The sequence below is a fragment of the Felis catus genome, chromosome F2 (assembly GCF_018350175.1).
Source record: "Felis catus isolate Fca126 chromosome F2, F.catus_Fca126_mat1.0, whole genome shotgun sequence".
NCBI classification, from domain to species: Eukaryota; Metazoa; Chordata; class Mammalia; order Carnivora; family Felidae; genus Felis; species Felis catus.
The window spans coordinates 34,705,260-34,726,926 of NC_058385.1; the positions used below are offsets into that span (position 1 = coordinate 34,705,260).

Here is a 21,667-nt window from a genome sequence, read left to right on the forward strand (position 1 = left end):
GCAGTTTGCATTGAGAGTGCTTGTGTTAATGGCAGACAATGTACTAGAAGATCAAGGCAAGAATCCCTGAAGAAGGGATGTTGAAGTTCAAGGATAAGTAAGAGTTAGCTAGGAGAAGAAGGAAAAGAGTCCTTGAGACAAAAACAAAACAAAACAAAAGAAAAACAAAAAAAACCCCAAAATCATGTGATGGTCTTCACCATTATTATCCAAGTGCTGGTAAGGCTATTTTGGCTGATACAGTAGTTGCCCAGTTTAGTAGTTGCCACTAGAAAGTTCTGGGAAAATTTTTTTTCAAAATATTTAGATAATTTCTTCCATATATGTCAACATGGGAGTGGTGATGGCTTGCAGTGCAGGAGAAGAAGAAAGAAAAAGAGGGAAAGAAAGAGAGAAAGAAAGAAAGGAAAGAAAGAAAGAGAAAGAAGAAAGAAAGAAAATAAAGAGGAGAGAGAGAAAGAAAGAAAGAAAGAAGAAAATAAAGAGGAGAGAAAGAAAGAAAAAGAAAGAAAGAAAAGAAAAGAAAGAGGAGAGAAAGAAAGAAAGAAAGGCAGAAGGAAGGAAGGAAGGAAGGAAGGAAGGAAGGAAGGAAGGAAGGAAGGAAGGAAAGAAGGAAGAAAAGGAAAAGAAAGAAAAGGACAGAAAGAAAAGAAAAAGGAAATAAGGAAGGGAGGAAGAGAGGAAGAAAGGAAAAGGAAAAAAGGAACAAGGGAGAAAGGCAAGGACAAAGTGCAGGACTGTCATGCCAGTTTATGAAAGCAATATTTGGACCTTTGAGAGAATTTTCAGAAGGAAAGGGAAGGGAAATTTATAGAAATCTAACTAGTTGCCTCAGCCATGGTCTGATGTCTTTTGTGGCCCAAATTAAATCATTTGCTATGACATAAAATGATACCTTTATGACATAAAAATGAAACCCTGGATGGCCTGGGGCATTACTGTAGCAAAATGGTGTCAATTTGTAGAAATTGCCTAAGTGCATAGGATTTCCCTGTGTTAGAGTGAACTGTTATAAGAAAGTTTCAAGTCTTGAGTTGGAAACAAAATGCCATTCCATGTTTACAATTACCACTGAGGAATGGTAGACTATTCTAAAAGGAAGGCCCTTTTGTCACACTTTCTTCCTATGGTTTTGGTTGGAATTGTCCAGGAATAGGTGTTGAACTGTTCTGACTTGAGTAGAGCTATTCTAACTTGGAGTTGTGGAGCTGTCCAGGGGTGAGGAAAGGCAGAGAAAACAAGAGGCAGACAAGAAGCAGGAGGAGCCAGGAAATAATTGGAGAAATGTGCACTGAGTGAGGAGAAACCATTTGTCCTAGGCATGGGGTTGAGGACATTTAAGAAAAGAAAACTCTTATTAATGTATTTCAAGTATGTTGGGCTATATGTGATGCAGCATCTCTTTAGGATAACCCCAGTATCTGATGAACTCTATTGCACTTACAAATGCGCTAAATATTTGGTTTAGTTTAGTTTAGTTTGGTTGAGGAAATATAGGCAAAGTTGGTTTTATTTCTGGATAAACAAGACATGGAGTAGAGTATTTAAGGAAGAAACACAGTGGCAGAGGTAACATCAGAATGTCATCTGGGTAAATGTTGAAATCTTAAGGAGAGGTTTGTACTTCCATGGATTTGCGTGGAACCTTATCTAGATTTTAAGAGGCCAGTAGATCCCAGTGGGCATAATTTTATATATATACATATATACGTATATACATATATATATTATATATATTATATATACATATATATATTATATATACATATTATATATATACATATATATTATATATATATGTATATATATATTGGATACATATATTATATATATATTACTCTGACTCTAACCACTACCTAGTAAAATTTATATGGATTTACAAAAAAGTGGGGGAGGGGGATACAGAAAGATTTGGGGGACTAATTTTAAAAAGTTTGTGAGAGCTAGAATACAAGAATACATAGATGGCAATGTGTTGTGATGGCCTCTGGACCAGTCAGATCTGGGTTTGAATTTCAGTTCTGCAATTTGGTAATTGTATTACTTTAAGATTATCTAAAATTTTGAATCTTAGTCTCTTTATCTATAATTGAGACAGTGATACATACTCTATAGTCATGTTGGAGGATTGAATGAGATAATGTGCACTAAATTTTATTTTATTTTGCTTGTTAGTGGTGCTAATCCCTATCACCTGAATTTACTGGGGCTTTAAAAAAAAATCTTTAATATGGCCAATTTAAAAACAATGACATCAATAAAAACTATTATTTTACACTATGAATAATTCTTTTACTAATGCATGATTGTGTAATATACATTGGTCCTTTGGAAAATGGTTCACTAGGTTATATAGATCTTGCAAATGTTAACATGTTTTCTTATGTAATGTATAAAGATCACAGTTTTTTTAATTTATAATTTTTTTTTTTACCTTAGAGAGAGAGAGAGAGAAAGCACAAGCTGGGGGAGAGGGGCAGAGGGAGAGAGAGAGAGATGGAGAGAGACAGACAGAGAAAGAGAGTATCCCAAGCAGGCTCCATACTCAGTGTGGAGCCCGGCACAGGGCTCAGTCCTGTGACCCTAGGATCATGACCTGAGCCGAAATCAATAAGATGCTCAACTGACTGAGCCACCCAAGTGCCCCAAGATCACAAGTTTTATATCATCACTGATCATCAGAAAAGCCTTACATGTTAGGAAGCTCTCAAGTTTACAGAAGTGGCTACAGATTTTACAAAAATCAAATTTTTACTTGAAAGCTTAACTTTTATTATAAGCAGCAGACACTATTTATTTGAAGTGACAACTGCACTTCACTGATTTTTGAGAAAATAGATTCCAAACATCCAAGTTATATCCAAATATCCAAGTCATTTATTATAGTTTGTCTTTTGGTTATTCTTTCAAGTTAATATGGAGTACAGTGAAATAAGTGAATAGTTGTGCTTACAACTCAGATAATAATTCACTTTTACTTGAGATAAAAATCTTTTTGAGATGCTACAAAAATGCTTTATCTATACTTTTCCTTTTGTCACACAGAATATCACAAAGCAGTGTACTCAGGGTCAGAGGGTTGAGAATAAAATTAATTTTTTTTGGCTTTTGCTTTTTAAAAAATTATAAGTATGTGGCAGTGAAGAATTCAGTGACTGCTGGTATAGTTTCGTCCCATTATTTTGAATCATTCTTGGTTGCAAGTAGTTTTACCCATCATTATTTTCATGATTAGATTTCAACACAGCAAGAAAGAGGCAAATATTATCTTAATGGTATTGTGATTTTTTAATTTTTTTTCTCTTTGTAGTTTGCTGAGGAATTAAATAACTTAGTGATTTCCTATAGTCAGTATAACTCCATAAATACATGAAAAGTGATCAATATTTTTCAATTAATTTCACAAAGTCAAAAATTTAATAATATGGTAGCAGTAAGAATATAGAGCAACTTAAACTTATGCCTTGGCTATTGTTATAGCCAGTTTAGAAAACAATGTGGCATTATTAATATAATGTTGTGCATATACTAATTTTAATTCTTGGAGAAGTTCTGGATGTACAAGATAGTCATAGTAGCCAAGTTTGTATATAGCAAACAAACAGATAAAAAACAAAACAAACCTGGAAACAAAAATCTCAATTGCCCACAAAGAAAATCCCCTTTGTGGTATATAAATATAATGAAATCTTATACAGCAGTAAAATGAATGAACTATAGTCATTAAATCTCATAAACACAATGAACAACAACTAAAAAACAAGTTATGGAATTCATAAGAATCACTTCATTTCTATCAAGTGCAAAACTAAATATGCAAAACGAAAATTGGGTTTTTAAAGGGATGCATATATTTTTGATTAATCTGTATAATGAAAACCAAGGGAATAATAGGAACAAACTTCAGTGTAGTGGTTCTCTCTAGAGTGAGTGCTATGTATCTGTCCATGGAAGAGTAATTGTACAGTGCCATGGGTACCTTAAAGATCTGGGTAGGTACATTAACATTCATTTTACTGTTACTTTTAAACTTACAATATATTATGTAATTTTTAATTTAATAATCAATAGGAACAATGCCAAAAACCTTAAAAAGTCAATAGCAGAGAAATAACTAGAATTGCCTAATTACTTGCTAGTTATGGTAACCATCAATTCTGTGGATAATTTCATGTATCCCTATCATTTGCTTTGAGTAAAAATTAATTCAGAAATAATTAGATGTAGTGATATCAAAAAAGTATGAAAAGATTAACAGAGAATATTAATCTGTTGTACAGTGGCTATGTCTATTTGACAGGGTCAAAATATTTTTTTTAAGTTTATTTATTTATTTTGAGAGAGACAGAGATAGTGCAAGTGGGGGAGGGGCAGAGAGAGAGGGAGAGAGAGAGAAAATCCCAAGCAGGCTCCGTGCTGGCAGCACAGAGCCCAATGTGGGGCTTGAACTCAAGAAACCGTGAGATCATTACCTGAGCCGAATTCAAGAGTCAGACACAACCGACTGATACACCCTTTGCCCCAGGGTCAAAATATTTTTGAGCAGAATTTGGCATCTTTAGAAATTTTTTTGCAAGAAAATTTCTTGTACCTTCTTCCTGGAATATTCTTTTTTTTTTTTTTTAACTTTTTTTATCTTGTGTGGCAGTTTAAATCTCTCTCTGAGACATTGTCTTTTCCTGGCATGCAAAATAGGTCACCTATTTTTACACTCTTATAAGTATCCTATACTTGTTATTCATAACATGTATAAATTCTTCATATCACTTTTAACAACTTTCAATAACACATTTAGGGACTAATTAGATAATTAGATAATAAGGAACATATTGGCTAAGCAGACTGTCGTGAGACCTTATTGTCCAGAAGATAACTGGCTCACCCTATCCAGTGATGGCCAGTGTTATATGGTTGCATTGGAAGTTGCATGGGTGAAGTCCTGGTCATGTTAGGGCCTTACATGGCATGATAGGACCTCATCCTAAGCAGGTGGGTAACCATCTTTATAACCCAAGTGTGTCTCATGAGGAAATGGGGGAAACTTCTGAAGCCAGGCTTACTAATGGCTGATGGCATCACGTATTCCTTGCTATATTTTAGGTATATTGCAATAAAATTGAGTAAATGGCGTTAAGAAAAAAAAGTAAGGAATCAGAAATACAACTGATGTTTGTCTTTTGTCATATTAAGAAAGTTCACTTCAAGGCACCTGGGTGGCTCATTCTGAGCATCTGACTCTTGATTTTGGCTCTTGATTTTGGCTCGGGTCATGAACCCAGAGTTGTGGGATCAAGCCCTGTGTTGGGTTTCATGCTGAATGTGGAGCCTGCTTAACAGTCTTCTCTCTCTCCCTCTGCTCCTCTCCCCTACTTGTGTGCTCTCTCTCTTTCTCTAAAGAAAAGAAAAAAATATTTCTATTTCCAGTTTTGTAGGAGTTTATATTACACATGAATGTTTTATCACATGAAATGTTTAGATAATCATGATTTATTTTATTCCATTAATATGTTGAACAACATTCATGAAATAGTATTCCTGGCATAGTCTTAACTAGGCTATGCTTTGTATCTAAAAAAAATTATTACTGAATTCAATTTATTAATATTTTGCTTAGGATTTTTGCATCTATATTCAGTGATACTGGCTTGTAATTTTCTTGTAATATCCTTGCCAGATGTTGATATTAAGGCTACGTTGGCTTCATAATACTAGCTGGAAAGTATAGCTGTCTTTTGTATTTTCTGCAAGTATTTGGGTTTATTTGTCTATTAGAAATTTGTTAGAATTCATCATTAAGGCCATTTTGACCAGGAGTTTCTTTGTGGAAGGATTCTTACTTCTTAGTTATATTCTTTAAAATATTTAGAACAATTCAAAGTTTCTTTCTTTATGTTATCAGCATGGTAATTTGTACTTTTACAGTGATTTATCTCATCTAAGGTTTCAAATTTGTTGGCATGAGATTATCCATACTATTATATATTTGTATGTTATATATATTTAATATAGTGCATTATTGCTAATTTTACTATGTAATGATGAGGATAATTTTCTACCATTTCCTGAAGAGTATAGGGCACAATTTAATCAACTAATCAATTAATGTGTCTGGCCACCTATTTGTTTCTATTGCTTTTGGTGGTTTAGTATCTCTTGGTTAATTTCAAGAGGCTTAAATGTCGTTGAGGACTATTTTGAATCCTTTGGCTAGTTTGAGATTTACAACATGAAGTAGAAAATTCAGGAGTTGCCCACCTTGGGCAAATATGATGAACTTGGGCCAGAAGAATACTAGGTCCATGGGGTCTCACTTTGCATATTCCTGCCACAAAGCTGCTATATCTACCTTCACTTTTCCCTCCAGTCCACAGACCTCTCCTTTTTAGTATATAAGATCTTCATTTCATTTGCATTTTAGTATCCAGGCTGGGTGGAGAAAAGCAAATTGCTTTATACCTGAATTCTCATCATTGCTGAGTTTTACTGTGCTTACTATTTATAGGAGTAAGTAGGGATAGAGTTTGAAGTGGTGTTCTAGGTCTGGAAGGAATGTTTGAGGTTCTGTAAAAATGATAGAAAGGGAAATGGATTTTGGCTTTTAATTTTATATTTGTAAGTTATGCTAGGCTACCTTCTTTGTGTATACATCAAGTAAGCTTTACTACTAAGCTTTAACAAGCAGCTATGAGTGGTAAGACAAATTATATAAACTCTTTAATCTGCAATTTCCTTATCTTATCAATGGGGGATAATATTGTTTATTTCACATGGTTAATGTTAATGAGATATGTGCATATAATGTTTAGCAGAACAACCAGCACAAAAACTCAAATGTATGTTAGATGTTAATGTGATTATTTACTATTATTATTATTATTATCCCACATAATGTTTACCTTATATTTAAGTATGATTTTAATATTCTCATGTATATAATTACAGGTCATTTGGGCTTTTATCATCTTCTCTACATTTTTTTTTCTTAAGGATAATAGCATTCATTAGCATTCATTAGTTTTTGCTCTTAGGTTTTTAGTGACTTCTTAATGGAAGTGTGTGGAACTAGAAAAATGAATGGGGAATGGTTATTCAGCCATACATCTCCTGGGAACTTGGGTGTATAACATACTGTAGCACAAGAATAAAGAAAATCGGCTGCTTTCAGATGATCACAATTTACCAGTTGGAAACAAAAGTTTTTAAAAAAGCAATTTTATCATTGGTGTGAAGAAAACACCAAAAAACAAGTGAATGGCTCTAAAGAGAAGGATTGACCATTGACTTCAAATATTTACTAAGTTATATACATCTAATTACAAAAGATGGTTCAATCACTTAATACAGTTATAATACGTATAATCAGGCTCTGAATGTGGAAAGTATTTTATGTATGTCCACTTTTAAGTGGACGTATGTAACAGCACTACTGATGACTGGGCGAAAAAACAGAACTAAGGCAATGAAAAGGCATACGTTATTAAAATGCCATATTATCTCACAACAATGCAATTTTGCTCTTAACAGTAAAGTAAAAGTTCATGGTACTCTTTTTTTTAGAGGAAGGGATGTCATAGCACCTGTCTGGTTTTTTATTTATTTATTTATTGAGAGAGAGAGAGCGTGCGCAGGAGAGAGAGAAAGTGTGGGGAGAGGCAGAAAGAGAATCCCAAGTAGGCTCTATACTGTTATCATGGAGCCCAATGCAGGGCTTGAGCTCACAAACTGTGAAATCATGACCTGAACTGAAATCAAGAGTTGGACCCTTAACTGACTGAGCCACGCAGTTGCCACATGTCAGTCATTTTTATACAATATGCAACGCCATAATCTGTTGTGTTCCTTTGTTCAGAGAACCTACTGAAGACACAGAAGAACTTCAACCCCAACCACCTGATGATTCTCACAATATAGCTATCCATGTTAAAAAAGCACGTGGTGGCCCTACTTTATATGAACCAAAAAATTTTGAAGAGAAGTTAGTGGAATTCCTGGATATTTTAAAGAAATTGTAAGTATTTTTAGTACTTCTTATTGAATAATACTTTTGAATAGGTCCACTTTTTTTTTTAAGTTAGTTGTTTGCAGCTAAGTGTGTTTCAGTTGCAATCTACCACTAATGGTTGATTCAGGAGAGGTAGAAATGCTGAAGACTGTTTCTAGATGAATGCAGTCTTCATCAATTCAGTCTTCATGGCATATCATGAATATATTGGTAATATATCCAGTTGTGGCACATCATTTTAATTTTAAGCTGCAAGCAAAATAGGTGTTATTTACTGATTGTATTAAATCAAAATTATGTTTAAGACTTCATCAGTTTATGTTTTGTCAGCTCTTCACAGAATTTAAACTGTCTTCCCCATTGCACAGCCATTATATAAACTTATCTCATATTCTTTTTAACTTCTTGGAACACTTTGCACCATGATTGGGACACAAGTGCCTGAAGGAGAGGGAGAAGGAGAGAGGAGGGATTAAATCTGGGTGGAGGCTGGTTACCAGATATGGTATTGGATTTGTGAATGAAATTAAAGTTGAAATGAGACCGTGGGAAAATGTGATAATGGAATACTGATTGACAACACAAACAAAATGAAGAGGAAAGTGTCAAGACTAGAATTGTCCCTGAAAGAAAAAAACAGTAGCATAGAATGAGAAAATAAAAACCTGGCATTTATATTTGGAGGAATACACTAAGAATTCAATGCTATAAGCACTTTTCTTGAAAATTCTCATTGCAAATTTGAGAAAATATGATCGGTCAGAGTTTCCAGGAAATTTGAGAATAGTCAAATTTCTGATGCTTTTACTTACAGCATCAACAATGAAATAAACACAGCAATTACTAGTCTCTTTATAAGAAAGTAGGTGTGAGGGAATTGTGGAGAAGGAAATCATAACTACCTGCCATACATGGGTATAATTAAACTGGTAAGCTGTAAAAATAGAAAATTTAATGAGAATGTGTTCAGTGAATATGTTAAAAATATGCTTTGGTAGAAAATCACTAAAGTACTCAAAGTTACTGGAGTTATAGCCACTTTCATTCCATTAAACCATAATTCTGGCAAAAATTGTATTGGATTAAATTTTTTTAAGTGTCTAGAAGCCTGTGAGTCACTCACCTATGATTTCAAATTGTACTGGGCTGGAAGATTTTCAATGGGGTAATCTCTGTCTTTCTGAAAATAACAAGGTAGCACTTTCAAGAAAACAAAGTTCTTACAAGCTGCAAGAGGAGCCTGAGCAGCTATGGTTCCCTGGCAAAGTGTTGAAATACTAAGGTAAATCTAGGTTGAAGTCAGGATGGAAACTACAAATGGATAAAAACCCTGTACCACCTTAGCAATAGACTAAAGAAGGTACTACGGTAGAAGGATATCCAAACACAAAGTAGGACAAAGGATCTACTGCTACATTCTTATGTGGACCTTCATGGAGTCCATTTAACAACCAATCTCCAAATACCCTGGACAATAGATGTTGGGCTGGTGGCAATTTCCAGAATCTACCCCCTCGCTCACATGTGAGAGAAGGGATGGGTAGGTAGAGGAGATCCTGAAATAACATCAAGCTCCCACTTTCAGTGGCTTGGAATTGGCCAAGTATGACTCTTCAGAATGAAGGTAGCAGGTCTTGACTGCTGTCAATGGGTGGGGCTGTGTTACTCACTGAGACATAATGGCAGAGTAAATGAGAGGGGAACTCACTTTTGTGTTTAATATTCACACAAAGCCTTAATTTCTATACATAAAATTCTGATTCTTCCTCATATCAACCTTTGAAGTGGACATGATCAGCTAGTAATAAAAGAGCATTGCATGTGCTAAATCCACAATCTATATTTGTTCTTCTACAGACATGCTTTTTTCTTCTTGTTTCATTGGTACACTAGTGTATTCATTTTCCATCACTGTTTAACAAATTAGCATAAATGTAATGACTTAAAACAACATCCATTTATTATCTTTCTGGGCAAGGCTTAGCTGGGTCCTCTGCTCATGTCTCACAAGGCTTCAATCAAAATGTTTGTAGGGCTACACTCCTTTCTGGAGCATGAGATCTTCTTCCAAGCTTATGGGTGTTGTTGGAAGAATTCAATTCCTTGTGGTTGTAGGGCTGAGGTCTCTACTTTCTTCTTGACTCTCAGTTGAGGGCCCATTTCAGCTCTTACAGGTCCGCAGATCTTTGCTGGATCACCCTCTCTCAGGCCTTCCCACAGCATGGAAGTTTAAATATTCAAAGCCAGCAAGGGAGAGTCTCTCTTTCTCCTATTGTGCTAAGATGAAGTTTTGTATAATCTAATCAGTGGCCTGGATCTCCTATTACCTTTGTCATATTATATTGGTTAGAAATGAATCATTGGTTTTGTCCCCAAAACTCAGGTATCAGGGATAGAGGGGGTGCTTAGGATATGTTAGCCATATTTAGTAACATCATAAGTCTCTGTGACTCAGTCAACATTTGCAGTGGGGCTATATGCTTTATGTAGTCACAAAAGTAGTTCAACTAAAATCTGTTTATTGATGGATAAGTTGTCATGTCTTTCTTTATCTGTAATTGAACCATGAGCAGATCAATGGGCTGCTTTAGTGATATGATTGAATACATTGTTAAGAGTAGCTCTACCTTATGCTTTCTAAAATTCTTCACTTTGTCATTCTGCCTGAAATTTGAACAAACAAATAAATTTTGAGTAACCTCCTTTTAAAGAAATGCAAATATGCATGGCAAGATTAAGAAGCTATTGATTATTGATAACTTGGCAAGATTTGGCTTAATCATATTGATTACATAACTTCTACTTTAATTCAGCAGTTTTGAGTAAACAATGCTAGATCAGAGGAAGGATAAATGATTTGAAACACTAAAATCATTGGAAAGGGCATGTCTGGGAGATGTCTCCAGAGAGGTGGGGTTTGAGTAACTAAAGGATGATATGTAATTGGAAAGTGTGTGTGGAGAACAGACTGAGAGAGAAAGATGAGAGAGAAAAAAGGGTTGGGGGACTTTCTGTTAAATTTTTTATTTTAAGGCATATTGGATTGAATATACGCTTGTCATGTGTGTTAGGAGTTTGGATTGTAAGCAACGGAAACTGATTCTGGTTAATTTAAACAAACAAACAAACAAACAAACAGGGTAGGGGAGAGGGGGGAAGCCTATGGAAGAATATTGGGTAGCTCCCCAAATAGAACTACTAGATGCTGGAAGTGATATGAACTAGATAACCTCTGCATGTCTTCTCCAAATATAACACTGGACTCAATCAGCTACAAGTATTTTGAGAGTTTTTAGGCTCACACATTAGTTTCAGGGGTAAGGAACCAGATTTTTATAGTTTGTTTTTATACCCATCCCTTAGATAACTGCTGAGGGGGCAGTACACTTTTATTGATAGTTCTTACTGAGTTCACATTCAATTGGTAAGGGATAACATTTCAAAAGAGAAAGTATTTCAGAAGGAGGAGGAAATGGATCATGAATAAATAACATCAAAAGTTATGAACTAAAACATGACTTGGAATTTTAATTTATAAATAAATTTTACTGATTTAATATTTTGCAGCCATTAAATAATGAATTCAACATATACTTTTGAACTTCTATGTATGTTTCTGGCAATGTTCTTGGTATTGGGACCGCAGTGGTGAACACACAATATCTTTACCCTCATGGAAGCTTATATTCTAATGTAAGAGAGAGAGATAATAAATACATAATGTATTATATCAGTTAGTGATAAATGCTAGGGAGAAAAGCTAATGCAGAATAGGGGGATAGGGCATGATGAAAATGATCAGAAAACTCTTCTCTGAAAGGTGACGTTGATCAGATAATTTCATGAAATGACAGAGCGAGCCAATCGAATATCTTGGAGAAGTGCATTGCAGACAACGCGAGAGCCCAGGATGGCAACATGTTTTGTAAATTGAAAAAAATACATTAGCAACAAGACCAGTGCTGTGAAAATGCATGATTGAGGGGAAAAGGTGGAAATGAGGCTTTGGATGTTACCAGGAACTGGATCATCACCTAGAGTCCTGTAGGTCATGGTAGATTTTTTATCTAGGTGTGACTGGCAAAAAGGGAGTGACGCATTATGATTTAAATAGTAATAGGTCATGTGTGGAGAGCTGACTGTGGGTGCAGAAGATTTGGGGTAACCTCAGGAGGCTATGTGGAATTGCTCTCAGAGATGACCGTAGCCTGAATTCTACGTATAGAACTTGATTTTATTTAATTTTTTAAGACATGAGCAGTTTTCAATTGGTAGTCCTGGAAGCACATCAGATTCTTTGCTCAACTTGACCACTAACAGCTAATATCCTGGACAAATGATCTAACACTCTCACATGTTTGTATTTGATTGCACTGCCTGTAACACCACCAGCTTTTAAAATGCAATTATGGATTGCTTTGGTAAAAATAATTGGTTTCTTTATAAATGACTAATTTCTGAAAAGAAAAGTGACATACATGTATATTTGTGGGGGTCGTGGAAAGGGTAAGAGAAGAGACAAACTTATAAATGAGCTGTGAAAAGCAGTTTAAGATCCTCTGAGAATACTTGGCCCAATTGTTTTTTTCAACTACTTTCTCCAATTAAAGATGTTTCCTCTGAGAGAATGAGGCGTCTGAAGATCATTATGTTTCAGTGGAGCAGTGATGCAGAGCCCTTCTCAGGAATGACTCAGAGGAATTGCTCCCTGGAAGGACATGAGGATTTTTGCTTTTTAGATTCAGGCTGCTTGAAATCCAAATGCAATATGGTTTTTACACTGTTGTTTTCCAAAGAAATGGCATATAAGTTGAGGAATTACAATCTCAAACTATATTTTAAGGCTGTATGCTGATGAGAGAAAAATAATGTGTGGGTTTAATTCTGTTAAAAATACAGAGTTTTGATGAAAACTGACTGGGGAGGGGGGACTTACCTGTAGGAAAGAAAGTGTTTATTTCAAGCCAAAAGGGAACATAGGTTAATTAAAGAATGGTGTGGGGTGCCTAGGTGGCTCAGTCAGTTAAGCGTCTGACTCCCGATTTTGGATCAGGTCCTGATCTCATAGTTCATGGGATCGAGCCCCGCATCCAGCTCTGTGCTGATGATGAGGAGCCTGCTTGGGATTTTCTCTCTTCCTCTCTCTCTCTCTGCCTCTTTCTCTCTCTTTCAGAATAAATAAACTTAAAAAAGATTTTAAAAAAGAAAAAATAAAGAATGGCCAGAATATTACAAGTAATTTCAATTTTTGACAGAAAACAGTGATCATGTATGATATAAGACAGGAACTAAATGAAGAGAGTTAATTTGTGTTTAGGAGATGAGTTAGCAAAAGATAGAAAGAAATTAGATTCCTTGGCAGTAGGTTGATATTATAGAAGAGTAAAGCACTGAATCTTGGTCTGTCTATAATAGTAAGAGTCAAAGTGACATTTGGGATGCACATATTGTGAAATGCCTGGACTCTGGAGTCTCAGAGACCTGGGTTCTAAACTGGACTCCTCTAATAACTGGTTGTGTGATCTTGGGCGAACTTCTACCTCTTGATACACAATTTACTAAATCTATAAAATGGGCACAATTAGATGAAGGAGTGAACTTGGGATGTGCATTGGGTGATGTCTGGAATTGTTGAATCACTATATTGCACACCTGAAACTAATACAACACTGTATGTTAACTATACTGGGGTTAAAATGAAATGAAATTAAAAAATCAAATGGGCACAATTATTAACCTTATAGGGTCATTGTTGTGAAACCTGAATAAAGTTAAAAATGTAAAGCTCCATGTATATTACTTAGTCTATAACACATGGTACATTGTACAATTCCATCTTCCCTTTGCCAAAGAATCTTGCATATCTTGATAGGTTTTTATACAAAAGATTTTGCTATGTGCTTGCTACATTTGAAGTATAAAAGGATTCCTGTATGTCAGAATAAGTGTGTCCCTTTTTTTTATTTCTTCAAGAAAGAATATGCAAATTTCTCTTATAGTTTATGAATAAATAATGTCTATTAATTATTTATGATATATTACATTAATTTACAAAGTTGCCAGTAATATTTTCATACTAAAGTTTCATAAATGACTATTTCATCCCAAATTAACTAGGATTTTTAAAAATTTTATTTTTATACTGTTCTTTTGTTTGGAATAAGCAAACTGTATTTTACAATACACCATATTGTATTTCTATTACAATGCTTCTTGTGAAAATTATTTTTTTCACTGTGCAGATGCCTTAGTTAATTTGGGTTGCTATAACAGAAATATCATAGACTGGGTGGCTTTAAACAACAAAAATTTATTTCTCACAATTTTGAAGGCTGGGAAGTCTAAGTCAAGGCAGATTCTATCTGGTGAGGGCCTTCTTGGTTCACAGATGGCTGTCTTGCAGTGTCCTCACATGAAGGAACGGGAGAGAACTCTTTGGGGTCTCTTTATAAGGGCACTAAATTTGGTATTCTGAGACTCAATTTCCATGTGTGGAGTTGTGGGGGTTCCCCATACCAACCAGCAGGGTGTTCGAGAAGTCAACTCAATTCTAATGCTACCTGGAGATAGTATCAGATTCCACAGATGAAGAGTTCACTATTACAAGACATCACCTCTCCTCCTACCCCTTACCCCCATGCTTGTGACAAGCCCAGGCTATAAATCACAGGTTTCTATTTCCCCCTTTTTGGGTTTGATTAATTTGGTCAGTAGCTCACATAACTCAGAGAAACATTTTATTTCTTTGATCACTTGTTTATTATGGGTGGGGGATGGACTAAATGGGTGATGGGAATTAAGTGGGCACTTATGATTAGCATGGGGTTTATATGTAAGTGATGCATCACCAAATATTCCTCAGTATTACACTATATGTTAACTAACTGGAGTTTAAATTAAACTTGAAACAAAATAAACAAACAAGAGGATATAACTCAGGAACAGTCAGATAAAAGAGATGCATAGGACAAGGTATGTGGGAAGGGGCATGAAGCTTCCATGCCCTTTCAGGGTGTGCTAAATCTCCCAAATCTCCTCTTGTTTACCAACTTGGAAGCTTTCCAAACCCTGTCCTTTTTGGTTTTTATGGAGGCTTCATTACAAAGTCACAATTGATTAAATCATTGGCCAGTGGTGATTGATTCTGTCTTCAGGCCCCCTCCCCACCCAGGAGATGGGAAGGGTTGGGAGTGAGGGGGGATTGAAAGCTCCAACACTTCAATCACATGGTTGGTTCCTTTGGTAACCAGCCCATATGCTCAGGTGGGGTGCAAAAGTTACTTCATTAACAAGACACCTTTGTCAATCTTAACACTAAGGAAATTCCAAGGGTTTGGGAGCTGTGAGCTCGGAACTGTGGAGAAAGATCAAATATGTGTGAGAAATATATATTTGGCCATTTGAATGATCAAATGAATGACCAAATATATATTTCTTATAAATCACAATATCACAGACACTAATCCTATTCATGAGGACTCCATTCTTAATCACCTAATCATTTCCCAAAGGCTCCACATCTTTACACTATAATAATGAGGCTTAGGATTTTAGCATGCAAATTTTGAGAGGGCACAAACATTAAGTCCATAATATGGTGTATATTATTTCAACATAGATGTGAATGTTAAAGCTAAGACTTCTTGTCTTGGGTGGCTATTCATTTTTGCATTTCAAGTTAGAATATTTTTTTCATGGAAATATTTTACTAAATATTTGTTATAAGTACTTATTAGATTTCTAAGTGCAATAGAAAGCAGACATCATGCACTGAGAGATCAGAATGGAATGACTCTAATGGGGATTTTTTATCATGTGTTGTATTATAATAAGACAATAGAATATGAAAAATATTTCTTATAACAACTGTTTAGTGAAATTACCACAAAAATGCAAGTTTTTGTTAAAAATTTTATGTATGCCCTTACAAAGGACATTAGTTGCCTTCCTACTGTAATTATTCTCACAGACAACGTCATCATGAAGTTACTTCTAACTTTATCAAACAAAGTATCTTAATTTCTTCTGTATAATAAAATTGTGCATTATATATGGGCAGGATGCTTTTGTACTCTGGGAGTTGTTATCTAATGGCATGAAAAAACCATTTTGGAGAGACTTAGGAAATCAAGTCTAGACCCAAGTAATGCTATAGCTAGAAACTCTTAGAAAGATTTGGCTGTTTCTAGTAGAGTGTAGGCCTGCATAGTCACTGTTGTTTAACTGTCAAATCCTGGGTCTAATTGCAGAGAGATAGTAAACTATTTGGTGGTCTTTAAAAGCTTGGAACAGAATTCCTTATTTGTTTCTCTTTCTGTTTAATCTATTAAACATTTATTCTTGCAGAAAGTGGTTTAATTGGTTTCTTAATATTCAGGGTTGACATGATATGCTTGTGGCTTGTGCATGCCTTGATTTGGCTAAAGAGAGTGTGGCAAGTAATCTATAATGTGTTTGCAACATTCTTTTATGGTCCTCGGTGGGTTTGTAACTCTACTTTCTATCTCATGATCTCTGTGGTGTTTAGTTTCAAAATGAGCCACTACATTGGGCTTGCTGTACAGCAAGTTATTCCATCAGCATATGGGTCAATGCTCTTTCTTCTGCATTAGATCCTTGTCATCAAGCCAGACCTGAAAACTATATTGGCTAGAATTCTTCTTTGAAGCATTTATTCTCTATGTATTTAATGATAATTATTATGGCTAAAATTTTCAAATATCATTCTCACCCTTTGCTATTTGATATTACAAACAAATTTAATAATTTTACAGTTCCTATTTTTTTGCATTTATAATTCTTATTTGAAAGCAATAGAAACTGATTTTTCAGCTAAGAGCAATTATTAGATTTCTGGTTATTTAGAATAATTTCCTTGAAATGGAATAATTGGTAGGTAAAAGAAGACAGATAATATAAAGGCACTTGATATTTTTAGCTACATTTATTTTTGGAAAGGGTAAACTAATTAATATTGTCCCTAGCAGTGAACATTAACTTTAAAAAATTCAATTTCATAGAACAACAGTAAAAGATATCACATAATTATTTTAATTTTCATTTCTTTGCTTCCTTCTTGAGCTAAATTTTTCTTTATTTATTGACTATTTGTATTCATTCACTTATTGACTATTTGTATTTATTTGTGTTGATGTGAGCTATATGATCATAGCCTTTATCCATGTTTTCTATTGTGCTTTAATTATGTATTGTTGATCTAAAAAGCTTTACATGTATTATGGCTATAATATGGAGATAGTACCATTTATGCAGTGGAGAATAAATCTTCACAAGAGGATTTTGCCCAAAATATATACTTTCCCAATATATATTTCCAGGTCATGCTAGATTTTGACAAGTACCTAATGAAGAAGGAAAAAATATGTATATATTTTTATACAGATATGTATAAATGTGTATACATAACATATACAGCACATTTTAGTAACCTTTTACTGGGGCATAATTTACATATAATAAAATGCATATTTTAAAGTTTACTATTTGAAATGTCTTGACACATGTATTCATTATGAAAGCATCACCACACTCAAGATAATGAACATATCCATCATTCCCAAGAATTCCCTTGTGTACTTCCCTATTTCTTTCTTCTTCCCACCCCCTTTCTTATATCTCACCCCCTGTCTCCAAGCAAACACTTAAACTGCTTTTGGTCACTATAGATGAGTTTACATTTTCTAGAATTGTGTATAAATGGAATTATACAGTATATACTATTTTTTAGTCTGGCTTTTTCACTTAGCACAGTTATTTGGAGATTCATCCATGTTGTGTTTTTTTATCAATAATTCATTCTTCTTTTCCCCATGTATAGTAATGCACTATATTAACACACCACAGTTTATCTATCCATCAATTTATGGACATTTGGATTGTTTCTGGTTTTAGGCTATTACACAAAGCTGTTATAAACATTCATATCCAAGTCTTAACATGGGTGTTTGCCTTCACTTCTTTTAAGGAAACACCTGGAACTAGAACATCTTGATCATATGGCTAATGCATGTTGAACTTTTTAAGAAATTGCCAAACTGTTTTCCAAATTTCTTGCACCACTAGACATTCTTACCATTAGTTTATGAGAGTTCTAGTTCCTCTACATTCTTGCCAAATCTTGCCAAACCTTTCCTAGGTGCAGCATCAAAAGCATGACTCATAAAAGAAAACTGAATAAGTTAAATTTCATAAAAATTAAGTATTTCTGCTTTTTGTGACACTCTGTTAAGAGAATGAAAATATAAGCCAGAGACTGGGAATGTATTTCCAAAGCATGTATCTAATAAAGGACTTTACATAAAATATAAAGAAACCTTAATATTTTTGCAATTGTTTTCCCATTTTCTTTTAAAGTGTGCAAAATATTTGCATAAATATTTCACCAAAGAATATATATTAAGCACAAGTATGTACATGAAAATACCAACGTCATTATTCATTAGAGAAGTGCAAATTAAAATCATGATATATCACTACACACTTATTAGAATGGCTAAAATGTTTTTTTTTTTCAACGTTTTTTTTTTTTTTTTTTTTTTTTTTTTTTTTTTTTTTTTTTAATTTTTGGGACAGAGAGAGACAGAGCATGAACAGGGGAGGGTCAGAGAGAGAGGGAGACACAGAATCGGAAACAGGCTCCAGGCTCTGAGCCATCAGCCCAGAGCCTGACGCGGGGCTCGAACTCCTGGACCGCGAGATCGTGACCTGGCTGAAGTCGGACGCTTAACCGACTGCGCCACCCAGGCGCCCCTAGAATGGCTAAAATGTTAAAGAATGTCTTCTGTATAAATTTAAGTTGTATAGCCTAATGACTTGACTTACATGTGTTCTGTAAGGATTACCACAATAAATTTAGCTAGCATCCATTATCTCAAATAGATTAAAAATGACTTCTTCTTTGTTTCAGGAAGTTTTAGGATCTGATATCTTAGCCACTTTCATATCATTGTATTTTCTAACCAAATATTATAAGTATATGTGAAAGCTATTTAACTAGGTTTATATATATGTTTATGACTGGCTGCCTTACTGAACTCTTATTAATTCCAATAGATTTTGAATTGAGTTTCTTTTAATTATTTGTGTCATGAAACTATCCAGGAATAATGATAATTTATCTTCTTTTAAAGAGATATATTTTGTTTTCATTTATCTTAATGCATTAAAAATAGCATTAAAATAGTATTAAATAAATAATTGTGTGAACAGTGATCACCTTTTTAGTGTATTTTGTTTTAATGGTATGCCTCAAATGTTTCACCATAATACTATGTGATATTGGCTCTTGGTTGAAGGGAAAAAAACAACTTTTAGAGTAAATCATTCCTGTCAAGAAGTATTGAGTTGAAAACCCAGCTTACAACTTGCTAGATATGTGATCATAAATAATTTATCTAACCTATGTTTATTTTTAAGGAGGTGGTAAATATATCTAGTTCTCATGATTTTTAAGAAGCTTAAAGAGCTAGTGTATATGAAATGCATAAATATATAATGTTTTGGACATAGTAGGTGAGATACACACACATGCACATGCACTCACACAAACACAGTCATACACACGTCTTCATTCTTTTCCACTCTGCTCTTTGTGCCAGCGGGATGAACTTTATAAATTGTGTCAGCCACTCTTTCTGAATCTTTTCTGGTTGTATTTAGTACAATAGGAGACACTAGAAGGTGACAATGGATGGAAGCAGACTGAGTGAGGTCAGTTATTCCTTTGGATCTTTTCTTTCCAAATAGACTAGGTTGTCTGTTTCCTTCTACCGAATGCAGTAGAACTGCCCTTCTACAACTACAGCCCTTTCAAGATATCAAGGATCCCTCCTTTCCCTAGGGCCATCAGGCCTATTATAGTAACAACTTCCTGCTGTACCTGTCCTTGGTTCCAGCTACTTATCCTTCACTCTCCTGTAGATTTCCCTCAACCCTGTCTATATTTCTGTAAATAATCCCTTTATTAAAATCCTCTTAATGATTTCTTCTGAGTGTGTAATCTCCTTCCTTTTTGATGCAATGTGTATGTTGATCTATGTAAATACATATAACGTTTCCAAACTCCCCAGAGTGCTATACCAGATCCTTACTATTTGGCCCTCTTGTCTTCTATATTGTGCTCTAAACCCCACCTATGCCAAATCATCTGTAGTTCTCTTACTGGGCTGCTGTTTCATGTGCTTGTGCTAATGCTCTTCCCCTTTTTTTGTACCTCTCTCTCCCCATTCACTTTTCAACTTTCTCTGTGAAGCCTTTTCTGATACACCAAGTAGAAGTCTACAATTATCTATTTGAGCCTCTATCGGTAGACATCTATATAAATTATTGTCTTAGTACCAGAATAGGTTTATTTGTATGGCCAAATGTTATACTTTCATTATTAAACTATAATCTCCCTAAATGGTGGGGACTTGTCTCCTCATCATTGTTCATTCCATGTCTAGCGTGTAGTTTCTAGCATACAGTAGGTACTGAAGAAATTTTTACAGAATAAATTAATCTAGTTATTATTATTAGGAGTTAATTAATATAGTCTATGTTAGACTTGAAATGTTGTGGAAAAGGTTGTAAGCTACAGTGATTCAGAAGTTATGTTTACTCACTGAGTGAGTGAGCTGTCCAGCCCAATTTGTTGGCCTCTCTGGCATGCAATATGACTGGGGTGGGGGTGGAGAATGTTTTATGCCACACTCATTTTATACATTTCTGCACTTCATTAAGAATGGAGTGAAAATAGGTCTTAAGTGTTTTCACTGCCCTCACATGCTTTTCTTTCTGAGTTGACATTTTGTTTTATAATACTAGGTGAATTTCCATGTGGCTTAAATAGACAGAGATTTACTCTTTTCTTGATAGAATTGGGGCAGATGGTGGAAGTTTGAGGAAACTTTAATTATTCATTTTTTTAAAGAGTGGTAATCTTCTAATTTCTGGTAGTTATCTGATACCATGGGAATTTTTTTTCTCCAGAGGCCACCTAGAACATAGTAGGAAATTAATAAATATGCATTGACTATTGCACAAGTAAGGTTTCAATATTCTGTTTTTGTTTGTTTTGTTTTTACAGTGGAAAGTATACTCCAAATAATTATTAGGAGGAAGGGAAATATTTTGTCTTGTAACTCTAATTTTAAACATTCAAAGGTATAATTGGACTATTTTATTTTTTTAATTTAAAAAAATGTTTTTTAACGTTTATTTATTTTTGAGACAGAGAGAGACAGAGCATGAATGGGGGAGGGTCAGAGAGAGAGAGAGGGAGACACAGAATCTGAAACAGGCTCCAGGCTCTGAGCTGTCATCACAGAGCCTGACACGGGGCTTGAACTCACGAACCGCGAGATCATGACCTGAGCCGAAGTTGGATGCTTAACCTACTGAGCCACCCAGGTGCCCCTGGACTATTTTATTTTATAAAAGAGGAAATAATAGTGAGGAAAATACAATATTCAATCTCATCAGTTATTAGGGAAATATAAATTATATTTATATAATGAAATACCAGTACATGCCCACCAGATAAAAAAAATTAAAAAGTGGAAAAATACAGTATTTTGCAAGAATGTGGCATTATTATGCACTGATTTTGAGAGTACAAATATTGCACATATATGTACCAAGAGGCATTTATAAGATTATTCACAA

General features: G+C 34.6%; 1 protein-coding gene across 10 annotated transcripts in view; it reads left to right on the forward strand.

Annotated features, from left to right (window-relative positions):
- The window catches only part of CNBD1 (cyclic nucleotide binding domain containing 1), a 490,155-nt gene that overhangs the window by 80,754 nt on the left and 387,734 nt on the right, over positions 1–21,667 (forward strand). For all 10 annotated transcript variants that reach the window (XM_045050105.1, XM_045050106.1, XM_045050103.1 and 7 more), the window contains exon 4: positions 7,850–8,008. In XM_045050105.1, coding sequence (XP_044906040.1) covers positions 7,850–8,008 — 159 coding nt within the window. The remainder of the gene's footprint in view (positions 1–7,849; positions 8,009–21,667) is intronic.